Here is a 13,535-nt window from a genome sequence, read left to right on the forward strand (position 1 = left end):
GCCAGGTGGCCAAGAGAGGAAGGGCACTCTTGGCAAAGGCACCATCCTGAGTTCAGGAGCCGAGTCAGTGGGTGTGAGGGGAGAGCCATTCTATTCCTGTTGAATCGAAATGAAAGCACAAGTATCCTTGATGGCTGATAGGATGTGTAGGTCAACTTAAGAATGGCCTAAAACGTCTATGACAGGTAAAAAAGGAAGACAAAATAGGCCTATTTTTGCTCATTTTAAAATACTGGAAAAAAATTCGGGTGGATTCGGAATGCTTTTTATTGTCTCCTTTGTACTTCCCTGTATTTTAAAAATTAAAATAATTGTCTGCATTACCTGCGGCCCACGCACTCCTCTGTCTGCAGGGGGCGCACCGGCGGCCACCCTCCCTCTTTCAGGGTGGTGGGCGGGGCCTCTCCGGCCGGTGTGGAACTGACGATTGGCTGGCTGGGCTGTTCGTCACGGCGTCCCGCCCCCGCCCTACGTCACATGACGCAGCCCATCATGGCGGTAGGATCGCGGCTGCCCTGGCCCGCGGCTCCGCAGGGCTGCTGCCGTTGCTGCTGTTGAGGGGTGGCGGCGGCGGCGGCGGCGGCACAGGCGGGCGGGCGGGAAGGATGGTGTTTCTGTGGTCCGAGCGGCGGGTGCGGACCAGGAGCCAGGTTGAGGTTTGGCCGAAGCGACCTGTGCTCTGGAGCAGCCGGCGCGGGTGCCGCTGAGGCAGGCAGGACCGACTGACGGACAGACCGACGGAAGGCGACCCGAGAGCCGGCCCCGGGGCCGCGCCGTGGCGAGATGCCGGGGCCGCCGGCATTGCTGCTGCTGCTGTTGCTCCTGGCCGCCGGCAGTGCCGGGGCCGCGCCACTTCCGCAAACAGGTGCAGGTGAGCAGGCCAGCTGCAGGGACCGGGCTGCGGGAACCCAGGCTGCGGGGCCACTGCGACGGGGGTGGCGGGGGAGGAGGCGGGGGCGGGCCCGGTCCAGCGTCGGCGCCGAGAAATCGGAGGGCCTGCCGGGGCGGGAGGCCCGGGGACGCGAGCGATTAGGGAGGTTTCTGCCGCAGGGGCGTGGGGTGGGGGAGCGGGCAGCCTCTCCAGGGCCGAAGCGGGGGCGAGGCGATGCGGTTGGGGCGGAGGAGGACGGCGAGCCGGGTGGCAGCGTCGACCCCTCCCCAGGTAGGCTGCGGTACCAGCCCTGAACCTGTTGCCCGAAGGTCCTCAGCCTACATCCCTTTCTGGCAATTCTGCTTCCATTTCAGATGTCACCTGCCTCCTGTGCGTTTCTCACCTCTTACAATAAGAACCGTTTGTTAGCCCTAATCCTCCTTAAATGCAAATGACTTGGTGAGATGTGCGGAGTTTTTCTTCGCTCCCTGCAACTTGTTCTGAAGTTGTAAATTGATTTTAGACGCTGTGCTTTTTATTCGGATTGAATCTCTGGGGATGGGAAGGAAACAAGTCTGTAAATATTTTCTATTTTAGGAAGCCAGTGATTAGAGTAGCAGCCTTCGAATAACTATTGACAGAATGGCCCAAGGGTGATTGAAGTTTCTATTTTAGCTACGTCAGTGTGTGATTTTTTTTTCTCCCCATTTTTTTCGACATCGTTTTCAGTTGTGGTTTATTTTCCTAGATAAAACTTTACCTTAGGAATGTGTCCTTAGTTGGGTCTTTTTTTTTTTTTTTTTTTTTGCTTAAAAAAATCTGGGTTAAAATCTAGTGCTCATCTTTAATAAGGAGAGACTGAAACTTCATAGAGTCATGAAATTTTAGAATTGGAAGAGACCTTAAAGAAAATTGAGTCTGATGTCTTTGTTTTGCAGTTGAAGATACTGAGGTCCTGAGGGTCAAATGACCTACCCAAGGTGACACAGCTAAATTGTAGGTGGAGCCACATCTAATACCCAGGTCTTAGATTCCCCTAGTTGTGTGATTTTTCCACTTCTCACTTCAAGACTTGTGTTTAGGCATACTCTCGACGTTAAGAATTATTTTTAAGGGTACGCAATGTGGAAGGTGTCTTACCCAGTAAAGACAAACACATCTACAATGAAAGTTATATGTAATTGTTTCAGAGCTACACCAGATTATGTCTTTGAGTGCTTTAGTTGAGTTTTAACTGTTATCATTGTACCATGTAACATCTAAGTTATTGCCACTGCCTTAGATCAAATATTTGTTAGGTGAATTCTGTTTTCTGATCTGGTAGATAAGGAAAGTGAATGTTATTAGGAGGGTTTGCAGTAACAGAAAGTACTCGGGAAGTTGTAAAAGACTGTATGGAAAGATGTTGATGTTGATATTGAAAAAAACCATATGGTAAAATTGAAAATTAGCACTAGGGTAAGATAATGGATAAAGAGTATTCAGTGAAGGGATTCAAGAAGTTTCCAGATGACTTTGCACTTAAATTTTTATATTTTTTGAAAAACGGATTCTATGTGAAAACCTATGGAAATGTGTCTGCCTATAAACCTCTTGACGTGATTTTTATTCCATTCTTTCATTATTTTATGGAGTTGGGAATCATAAAATCCGAGGGTTTTTCGGAGCATTGTAAAACATAAATAATCAAGAAAATCCATAAATAGAAATACCAAATTTTGGCATTAATAAGACAAATATTTGGTGATGTATAGCTGCTTTTGCAGATTTTCTCTTCATATTCTGTTGCTTAGAAGGTATGTGATTAGACATGTGGCATATGAATGACAGGTACCTAAGGTTAAATTCTGTGGAAAAGATGCACAGTCACACATAGATTTGGGGGTTTGTTTTACCATCCAAAAGAGATGATTAATCTTGGTTATGGAGATGGATTCTTGATGAAGATGTATTAGGCCAAGGAGAATAAAGAAACATTTGAGCTAATCCTGGGAAGTGATCTCACTGGTTAAGAAGGAGGAACCCCTCTTGAACATAGATGCTAGGTAAAAGAGCAGTTAAATGTTGAAAACATAGTAACTCTCGAGCCTTTGATTATCTGAGGGACTGGCCATTTTCAAATTAAGGACAGATGCATCACATAGTATTTTTTATCTCCTTGGCATTATTCTTTCTACTTAAATTTTAAACTGGTTTCTCCAGTGCCTTGGAGAAAGCATGGCTTATCAAAAATAGGTTGGAAAAAATACTTGGATTTTATCCTTTGCCAGTCCATTTGCATGGGGAAAGAAATGAGGCAGTTAACTAAAATTAAGCCAAAATTCATTTCTAGGTTCGGAAGTTGAAAAGGGTACTTACATATTCGGTCATAATTAAGCTTTGTAATTATGTGGATTGCCTTTGTCTATCAGGCAAGAAAGCATTTCTTTTCTTTTCTTTCTTTTTTTAAGGTTTTTATTTTAATTCCTGTTCGGTAACATACAGTATTATATTAGTTTCAGGTGTACAAGGAAGGCATTTCTTGCTTGAACTTTATTTTGGGCCTCTCTTTATTGCTCTGGGGGTTGTTTATGCCCTCTTTGGGGGCCTCTTCCTGAGAATGTATATTTCTGCAAAGGCCCTTGTTAGGTAGATGGAGATCTTTTGGTCCTCACTAGGAAGCTTACATAAAGGGAGAAAGTCCACTGTTTTCACACATAGTTAAGTTACTAAACTAAGGTTACAGTTGAGAAATTATTTTCTCCAGGTCATAGTTATCAGATCATTCTTCTCTTAGAAAACATTTATGTACCTTTTATATGATTCTTAGGATTCAGGTCATAAAGAAAGATCTTCTGTTTGTATTTGTGAAGGCATTCCTTTAAGTCCACAGTTTGTTATTAATATTAGGATAGTGGTTAGACAAGGAAACCCACTTCTATTGTTCTGTGGCATATTAGGTCACCGAGGACAGAGGAAGCTTTTTAGCAGTTCCAGATAAAGGAGCTCACGGAAGTCTGTGAAGCCGGTGGGACTCAGCTACTTATTAAACAGCAGCTTGTGAAACCGGGGCTCTGGTTTTAGGTTAAACAAACAGACTTGGATCTTGAAAAAGATTCTGCAGTAAAGGAAGTGCTTTCTAAAAGTGTGAATTTTTGTGTTTATTTCAATAGCTTCTGGGAAATAAAAATGATTTTTAACAGACTTCCCATGCAGATGATTTCAGGATTTCTGGCTGTAAGGCCTGAAATTTGATTTCGGTCAGCAATGTTGTGGTTGCTCTTAGTCGGTAGTGTTTTGGGGTTAACTAAATATGTTCATTTGCACAGTAATAGGAAGTCTGTACAAAAGTCTTGTTGCTGATCAGCACTGAAGTTATCAAATCCCTACACTTTTGCTGATATCAATGTGCTGACTCTTCATGCAATTCTCCTAAAATTTAGAGTCCTTGGGCTTGCTGTATCACTTGGATAGCAGCTGTATATATCATAAAAAAGACTTTGTAATGAAAATGAAATTTATTTTAAGGGGTGGCCAGGGTTCTGCAATAAATGAGTCCTCAAAAAAATCCTTGTAGGTGGATGTATCAAAAGAAGCCAACCTTTCAGTCCCGTTAAGAATGAAAGTTGTGAACCAGTCACAGGAGTGAGTGTTCTGGACAGAGCTTGGACTTTGGAGTCTGTCTGTGGGGGAGGCCTCCCCTTGCCACTTCAATAGTATTGAGACCTTGGGCCAGTTACTTGACCTCTCCAAGCTTCACAGAACTCAGCTCAGAAAAAGAATGGTGATATTTTCCCTAAGGGTTGTGGGAAGGTGAGGAGGTCGTGTCATGTATGCCTTGCCTGCTATGTTAGGCTTCTTCATTGCTTCGGATTTCCTTGTAAAATTGGTGGGTTACCATGGAATCGACTAATGGTGAGTGGTATAGTTCATAGAAGGAACTCAAAGGTAGCTGCTTATCATGGCATGGCTAGAATTTACTGGATTTAAAAACCTTTGTTACTTAAAATAACTTGTTATATGATGGGTGAAGAGGAGATCCTTCCCAGAGAAATCTGGCTTATTTAAGGATAATGCATAGGCTGGTATTGTTACTTCTTGAAATTCATAATGTTGAGGAATTGTGCTAGAAATTTTTAGGATGATCTGGATTAGTCCACTTTTATGTAATAAACCTGTTTTTAAATGTCAAGATTATTAAAGCTCTTGCATGTGAACATTTTCTGGTTTTAATGTACTTAAAGGAACTATAAGCAATGTAGGTCTAGTTGATCTCAAACAAAAACTGTACTTGAATAAAGCATCCCTGAAAACAGCCTGCTAAACTGGGCCCTTAGAAAGTATCATTTGGGGATCCCTGGGTGGCGCAGCGGTTTGGCGCCTGCCGTTGGCCTAGGGCGCGATCCTGGAGACCCGGGATCGAATCCCACATCGGGCTCCCAGTGCATGGAGCCTGCTTCTCCCTCTGCCTGTGTCTCTGCCTCTCTCTCTCTCTCTCTCTCTCTCTCTGTGACTATCATAAGTAAATAAAAATTAAAAAAAAAAGAAAGTATCATTTGGAGGGATGAATATGACTGAATTGCTTCCTTTCTTTCTTTTAAAGCCATATATTTTTGTAGTCTTCTAGCTGTGCCTTACTCTTCTTTAAAGGTTTATTTATTTTATTTTATTATTATTTTTAAGTCTATTTAAGTAATTTCCACACTCAATGTGGGGCTCAAACCCACATTAAGATTAAGATCAAGAGGCGCAAGCTCCCCTGACTGAGCCAGCCAGGCGCCCCTTAAGAGGTTTGTTTATTACTCAGGCATGAGGAAAGGAATATTAGAAAGAGGAAAAGATGTACAGATGCCCCTGGTCTAAAACAGACTGCTATCTAGGGTCGTTTCTGGATTTGATTTTCAACTTTTCTGTAAATCTTCATATGAAGACAATGTAAGAGAAAGCTGAAGAAATATGGTAAAATCAGTGCGTCAGAGCAAAATATTGGAGTGAAGTATTTTTAAATTGTTAGCAAGTGACTAATTTGGAACGGTGCCTTGGCATTAGTTATTTGCCACAAAGAACAGGCATATCAGAAAAATAACCTCAGTATTTTTAAAAAAAAAAAAGTGTTTTTTCCCCAAAGGTTAGCACAATGCAGAGGTTCCAGATTTCATTTGACTTTATTGTGATTCAAATGGGAAAAATGAGAATTGTTGTTGCCAAATGCCTCAGGTACCCGAAACCATAGCATGGGGAGCACCTCTCATTCTCCCTGGCCCATCTGGGGCTAAGCCAGTGCTCTGCTGCTCTTCCCCCCACTACAGAAGAGTAACTCTGTACTCTTCTACCCTCCTGGGGCTTGGAGGATGGTGATGGCACACCTTTTATTTTTGACAGTTTGGCAGATTTTGCATTTTATCATATGTGTTTGTTTATAAGGCCTCAATTATTAAGTCAGATAGGCACACCAAGACTATGTGCCATGGCGGGCTAGGGTAGACCCTGGCCTCTGGCACCTGACTGTAGTTTGGGAAGCATTGGTCAGGCCCAATTGATGCAACCAGATTTCTGCTATAGGGCATCTGGGGTCCCTGCCTCCCCTCTCCACCTTTGTGGCACTTTAAGAGCGAAATTAGGGATCCCTGGGTGGCGCAGCGGTTTAGCGCCTGCCTTTGGCCCAGGGCGCGATCCTGGCGACCCGGGATCGAATCCCACGTTGGGCTCCCAGTGCATGGAGCCTGCTTCTCCCTCCCTCTCTCTCTCTCTCTCTCTCTCTCTCTCTCTCTCTCTCATTCTATGTGACTATCATAAATTAAAAAAAAAAGAGCGAAATTAATCTGCTTCTTATTTGTAAATTATCTTCAGCTCTCCATATAGTCTCCATGTGTTGTCTGGCTCTTCCAACACATATGTGCTGTTGTCAGTTTCTTTCTGTTCTTTTCACCTCTTTGCAACCCCAGCCTCCCTACCAAGACCTTTCTTCTTGCCCAGATCCTAGAGATCCCCTCCCCCAATGAACTCCTACTAGAGTGTTTTCTTGTAGAACAAGAGGTTCTGTAAGGTGTGGGATGAAAACATTGGAGCCTCAGTTTTTATTTATTTTCATTCTGTTCTTTAAACATTTTGACTTATGTGACTTTTTAAGGTACAGAATATACTGGCACACTAACATTATGCTTTGTAAATCAGTGTGCATGAAATGGAAGGTATGCAAAGAAAATTTACTGATGGGCTCTGATTAGAAAAGGTTTGGATTGGCTGTACCAGTCTACCATTTGCATTTAGCAAATACCACTGGTTTCTTTAAGCCTCGTCCCTTCACCGGACTGCAAGGACTGTGTCCTATATCCTCGCTATTTCTGGTGTTTGCATGATATCTCACAGGTTGTGGACACTCAGGCAAAGTTTGTGGGGTGAGGATGGTACCAGAGAACGAAGTTCACAGACGAGTACTCCAGAGAGTGTGTGAGCTAAAAGGAGAGGATATAAGTTTGGAGCCTCTCATTCTCTTGCAAACTTCGCTTTTTTATCCAGCCATAGGCCATTGCCTGGGCTTTATAGTTGTCTTGATTGATTGATTGATTGATTGATTTAAAGATTTTATTTATTTATCATGAGAGACAGAGAGGAGGCAGAGAGGCAGGCTCCATGCAGGGAGCCCGACGTGGGACGGGATCCTGGGTTTCCAGGATCACGCCCCGGGCTGAAGGCGGCGCTAAACCGCTGAGCCACCCCCCCCCCCCCCCCGGCTGCCCTAGTTGTCTTATTTTTATTAATAAACCTTGTCTTTTAGGACACTTTTAGATTTACAGAAAAATTGCAAAGATAGTACAAAGAGTTCGTGCATATCCATTACCCAATTTTCCCCCTTAACATCTTACATTTGTGTGGTAAGGAGCCAATACTAATTCATACATTATTATTAACTGAAGTCCATACTTCATTCATATTTTTAAAAATATTTTATTTATTCATGAGAGACACAGAGAGAGAGGCAGAGACACAGGCAGAGGGAGAAGCAAGGCTCCATGCAGGGAGCCCGATATGGGACCCAATCCTGGGACACCAGGATCATGCCCTGAGCTGAAAGCAGACACTCAGCTGCTGAGCCACCCAGGCGTCCCTTCATTCATATTTCTTTAGCATTTCCTTAGTGTCCTTTTTCTGTTCCAGGATACTACATTGGATTTAGTTGGCACATCCCCTTAGGCTCCTTTGCTGTGTTCCCCTTTTTTAAATGATCTTGACAGTTCTTGAGGAGTTTGATGTTCTTCTCATTGATTAGGCTGGGGTCCTATGTTTCTGGAAGGAAGACCACAGAGGCAAAGTGCCAGTCTAATCACATCATGTCAGGAGTGCTTTCAACATGACTGGTTTGGCAGCTTTCTCTACTGTAAAGTTTCTTTTTTTTCCCTCCTCCATGGTGCATATAGCCCACATTTAAGAGGTGGTGAGTTATGTTCCACTTCCTGGCCAAGTACCTATATATTTTATATGGTATTCTTTGGTATGGGAGATTTAACTCATCTTCCTCATTAATTTTCTTATCCAATTATTTATATTAGAGTGGACACATAGATATTGATTTTACATTTGGGGTTATAATCCAATATCATCTTATTTATTTTCCTGCTCAAAGTGTACCAGTTTTGGCCACTGGAGCTCCTTCACTTGGCTCTGGTACCATCACCCCCCAACTCCCACCTTTAAAAAAAATTTTTTTTTCATGTTCTTTCTTTCTGGCACTGAAGAAGCTATAGGCTCATCTTATATTTTTCCCTGTCCAGCCCTAGAATGAGCCATTTCTCCAGGCTGGTTTCTTTTTTTGGAGAATGGCATTAGAAACCAAGATGTGGGCCCTGGATTTAGTCACTGCTACTGGGGCATGTATAATGGGGTTTTGATCCTCTGCTTCCTATACCTAATCCTATGTGTTGGGAAGAAGAGAGAGAGTAAAAGAGATTTTGGAAGGACAAAGGACCTTAGGAGCAAATGACTTAGCAAGGCCCTGGCGATGTTTTCTGTCACTTGACTACCTATTAACCAACTATAAGCATTGCCATAAGTACTCTACATCCCATGTTTGTGATAGAATGATGTTGGCAGGATGTTATTTTTATTTTTAGAGCAATAGGTATTTGAAAAATAGATGTGATTTATTCTCTCAAAAAGCAGCCTAATCTCTGAGAATATGAGGGAAACCTCTTAGGCTTAAGAATTTAATTAGGATTATTTTAGGGGGTCTGTCAGCTTTGGCAGTTGTTGAATTTAGGTAACTCCTTTAATTGGTAATTTTTTAATTGGTAAAAGTTTACAGGGAGCTTTGGACTTGTTTTATCATTTTACAGAGCTCTTCATTTTTTTTCACTTTTTGTTTTGGGTAATTTCAAACATTTTCAAAAGTAAATGATCTTAATGTACCCATCACCCAGCATCAACAATTTTTAATTTATGATGAATCTTGTTCACCTGTGTGCTTCCTACCAGCTCGGCCACTCCCTTGCTTTGCTATAAATGCCATGGTACCCATTGAGCTGTAAATGTTTCAGGAAAAAGTGAAGATGTTTTTATAAAATGGTACACTTGCATGAAGATCGCTGAGGTATTTGTAGAAATGCAGATTTTTGGACCACAAACCAACTGAATCAATTCTGGAGGTTGGCCTGGGTATCTGCCTTTATAATACATTTTTGGTGATTTCTCTGCCCCCACAACATAAATATTTTATCTTCTACTAGAGATAAGATAAAATCAGTTACTTGGGGGAAATCCGTTGACTTGGGTAACTAGTGAGACTCAAGGAAGGAAGAACAATTTAAATTTTAAAAATTAATGTCAACACCTAAATTCTGGAGACACTTATACTCCTGACCACGGTATGTGGATATCATTCTGAGGAATCTTCCTGTGAAAAGTAGGTATGCAATAACCACAAAGGAATTTTTTTTTTAAGGTTTTATTTATTTATTCATGAGAGACACAGAGAGAGAGAGGCAAAGGGAGAAGCAGGCTCCATGCAGGGACCCTGATGCAGGACCCGATTCCGGCACCCCAGGATCACGCCCTGGGCTGAAGGCAGGAGGAGCTAAACTGCTGAGCCACCCAGGGATCCCCAACCACAAAGGAATTTAAACACTGCAGGGCAGAACAGTCACAGCTCTAAATGCCCCCCCCCCCTTTTTAATTTCAGCTCTTTCTCTGAAAGTCAGTATAAATAACAACTTCTTTATATTTTATAAATATACTATATAAATAATCGGCAAAAACTTTGAGCTGATAACCTGACAGTCAGATGCCAGTGTTATGAGCTGAGAGCCTCATGGTGTAAACGTGCCAGCCCTGGACTGCCCAGGGTTTTGCCCCCTGGAGCTCAGATTTAGCAAGGAAATTAAGCTAGAGCAGGCATTAGTAACCCAGTGGCATTCCTGATTCCCCAGGTGAGACATGCACGCTAGTGTGTGAGAGCCCTGGATTCGTGACCTATTCAGTAACTTTCAGGGCTGTTTCTTTCCAGGATAATACCATGTCATTAATGTCTTGCTCTCAAAAAGTTTATTTTTCTAAGCTAGTTTATTTTAAAATAGTCTGGGATTTGTAGCCTATTTCATATTTTTCAACAAGTACTTTTTTTTTTAGCCAGTTGATATATTTTTGTATATTTGCTGTGGATGTATTGGTATGTATAAAATAGTCTTATGATGAGCTAAAGAAAGTACACCATTTAATCTCTGAAACAGCTACATTGTAATGATTGTATAACCAGTCCAATTTGATTAAGAACATCCTGGGCTCACAAGCTAGTACAGATAATTTAGGCCTGTTGTTTTTGGCAACATCTGTATAGCTTGGATGGGAGAAAAAAATTGAGTTACAAGCATTTATGATAGTGATTTTTGAGAGGGAAGTTGCTTTTATCCAAAGTGAAAACACTATTATTTAATTTTTTTAGAGTTTATGATTTTTTTCCTCCTTAAGGCCCATGTTCAGAGTCCATCCTGAAAACATCTTTTTTTTCCTTGTTTGCTTTACTGCCCAGGAGTTTGACATGATGACATTGCAACCTTTAATTATAGGAAGTAAATCTCAAAGGCATCGTGGACTTACTCGAAGGTCGAGGAGAATGAGTGTGCAATCATTTTGCACATTTACAGTAGCTACTTTAACCAGTTTGCAATTGTGAAATTTTGTAGTCCAGCATTTTTATTGCAAAACCAGAGCCTTGTGGTCTTTTGGTTGGTTGCCTCTCAGATGAGCCACTGAATTTAAGTTGAAAGTCTTTTTAAGTATTTTTCACATTGCAATTTCTTCTCCAAACCCCGGATAAATTCAGCCTGTGCTTCTTCCACAAGGAAAGAAATTCCTCTTCCTGGTTCCACCTGGCAGCGTGCCTGTGAGGACTGTTCTCTGTGTCAGCCGTAACGGTTACTTTCCAAGGATCTAGCCTGCCAGTCACACAGCGCAGAGCCCCACCTGACTTTGGCTTCAGACTATTATTAAAACGCAACACCAGGACACTGATTGCTAGTGAGGCATAGAAGAGTAACAAACTTACCAAAATAGTCCCCTGGGAACACTCCACTGAGGCCTGCTACCTGGGTGCAACCCAGAAATCTGTCTTTTAACTTCATTTTCTTAAGAAAAATAAAAAGTACTTTAGTAAAAGATCTGATTTCTGGTATTAACTGTACAGGTACTTGGTAGACTCATAAAATTTTGGAATTATAAGTCCTCGTGTAGAGTTTTAAAGCTAGTGTGCTGGCTCACAGGTGAAGGCACTGAGGCCCAGAGAAGTTCGATAGCAAGTTTGAACCTGTGTTGCCAGTCAGTGGCAGACCTGATTGCAGTAAGAGGGCCCTTCACAGCCAGGTACCCCCTGTGCCCCACCCATTCACCAAGTGCACTGCTTCCTCCCTTCAGAACACTTTCATTTGGGTGATGCATACATGTACACACAGAGGCTAGTCCCGATCATTTCTCCTCTGGATCAGTCTTTTAAAATTTATTTATTTGAGAGAGCACAAGTGGGAGGGGCAGAGGGAGAGAGAGAGAGAGAGAGAGAATCTTAAGCAGTCCCCACACTGAGTGCAGAGCTGGACATGGGGCTTGATCCCACCACCCCAAGATCATGACTTGCACAAAAATCAAGAGTCAGTCACTCAACCGAGTGAGCCAACCAGGCGCCCCTATTTATTTCTATTTACTATCTGAAAGTACAGACATGAATTTTTTTTAAGATTTTATTTATTTGAGAGAGCTTGCCAGTGAGGGAAGGGATAAAGGGACAGGGAGAGTGAATCCCAGGCAGACTCTGCATTGAGCATGAGCCTGACACAGAGCTACATCCCATGACTCTGAGGTCATGACCTGAGCCAAAATCAAGAGTCGGTCATTCAGCTGACTGAGCCACCCAAGTGCCCTGGAGATGAAATTTAAATGTAGTTGTCGTATAGTTGATTCTTAAAGTACTAAAGATAATTACTTACTGAAAATTAGGAAGCTAAAGTGAAGACTTCTATAAAGAGGCTCAAAACCCACATTCATGTTTAACTGTTTTAAAAATTTTATAAGAAAAACAGTTTAGGGGCACCTGGGTGGCTCAGTTAAGTGTCTGCCTTCTGCTCAGGTCATGATCTTGGGGTCCTGGAATCCAGCCCTGCATCAGGCTCCCTGCTCTCTGGGGAATCTGCTTCTCCTCCCTCTGCCTCCCCCCCCCCCCATGCTTGCTCTCTCTCAAATAAAATTTTTTTAAAAATTAGTTTTAGTTTCTACCTATGAGATGAAGATGTACTGTTTAAAGGTGATAAAAATATTTCTGACTTTTAGACAATGTAATCATAAACTTGTAAACATTAAAAGTTCTTCAAACATGAATTTGTATGCTTTTGTGGAGGAATGAACCCTTGTTAGAATTTGCTAAGTGCTGCATATCCCAAGAATAATGCTCATTGGCAGGTATTTTGTGTATATTTTTAAGATTCACAGATAGGTATTGAGAAACGTATGCGGAGTTGTAGACAAGTGTCACTCTCTCTTTTTTTCTCAACTCTTTAAGACTACCTTCCTAATTTATGCCTTACATCCCATACTTTTCTAGCCCTGGCTTCCTTTCAGGGCTTAGTCATCAGGGACATCCTTCTCTGTCACCCGTGTTTTCTCCTGGACCCCTTCTTTCAGTTAACACACAATAGAACAACTTTATATAAGTACATATATTATATATATATTATTATATATATAAATTCCATTATGCGCTAAACCGCTGAGCCACCTGGGCTGCCCACTTTCTTGATTTTAAAACAGGGCTAATAGGGCAGCCCCGGTGGTGCAGTGGTTTAGCTCCGCCTGCAGCCCAGGGCGTGATCCTGGAGACCCTGGATTGAGTCCCATGTCAGGCTCTCTGCATGGAGCCTGTTTCTCCCTCTGCCTGTGTCTCTGCTTCTCTCTCTCTCTGCATCTCTATGAATAAATAAATAAAAAATCTTTAAAAAAATAATAAAACAGGGCTAATAATAGTCCCTACCTCAAAGGCTTGTTGTGAGTATGGAATAGTGCCTGGCATGTAGTAAGTGCCATTTAAGTATCAACTTTTTATAACCACCTGGGCCAAATCACCATCATTTCTTGGGTTAATTGTCATATCAGAAATGTATTCCCTGATCACTTTATATAAAATAATGAATCTTTCCCATCTACTGTTTAA

General features: G+C 42.1%; 1 protein-coding gene across 1 annotated transcript in view; it reads left to right on the top strand.

Moving 5' to 3' along the window:
• The first annotated feature begins 482 nt into the window (after positions 1 to 482).
• LMTK2 (lemur tyrosine kinase 2) overlaps positions 483 to 13,535 on the top strand; it is an 84,336-nt gene continuing 71,283 nt past the window's right edge. Inside the window, exon 1 of the mRNA XM_055339704.1 lies at positions 483 to 871. Within this exon, the coding sequence (XP_055195679.1) occupies positions 784 to 871 (88 nt within the window). The 5' untranslated portion in view covers positions 483 to 783. The remainder of the gene's footprint in view (positions 872 to 13,535) is intronic.

Source organism: Nyctereutes procyonoides, unplaced genomic scaffold (genome assembly GCF_905146905.1).
Source record: "Nyctereutes procyonoides isolate TBG_1078 unplaced genomic scaffold, NYPRO_anot_genome, whole genome shotgun sequence".
Taxonomy (NCBI): domain Eukaryota; kingdom Metazoa; phylum Chordata; class Mammalia; order Carnivora; family Canidae; genus Nyctereutes; species Nyctereutes procyonoides.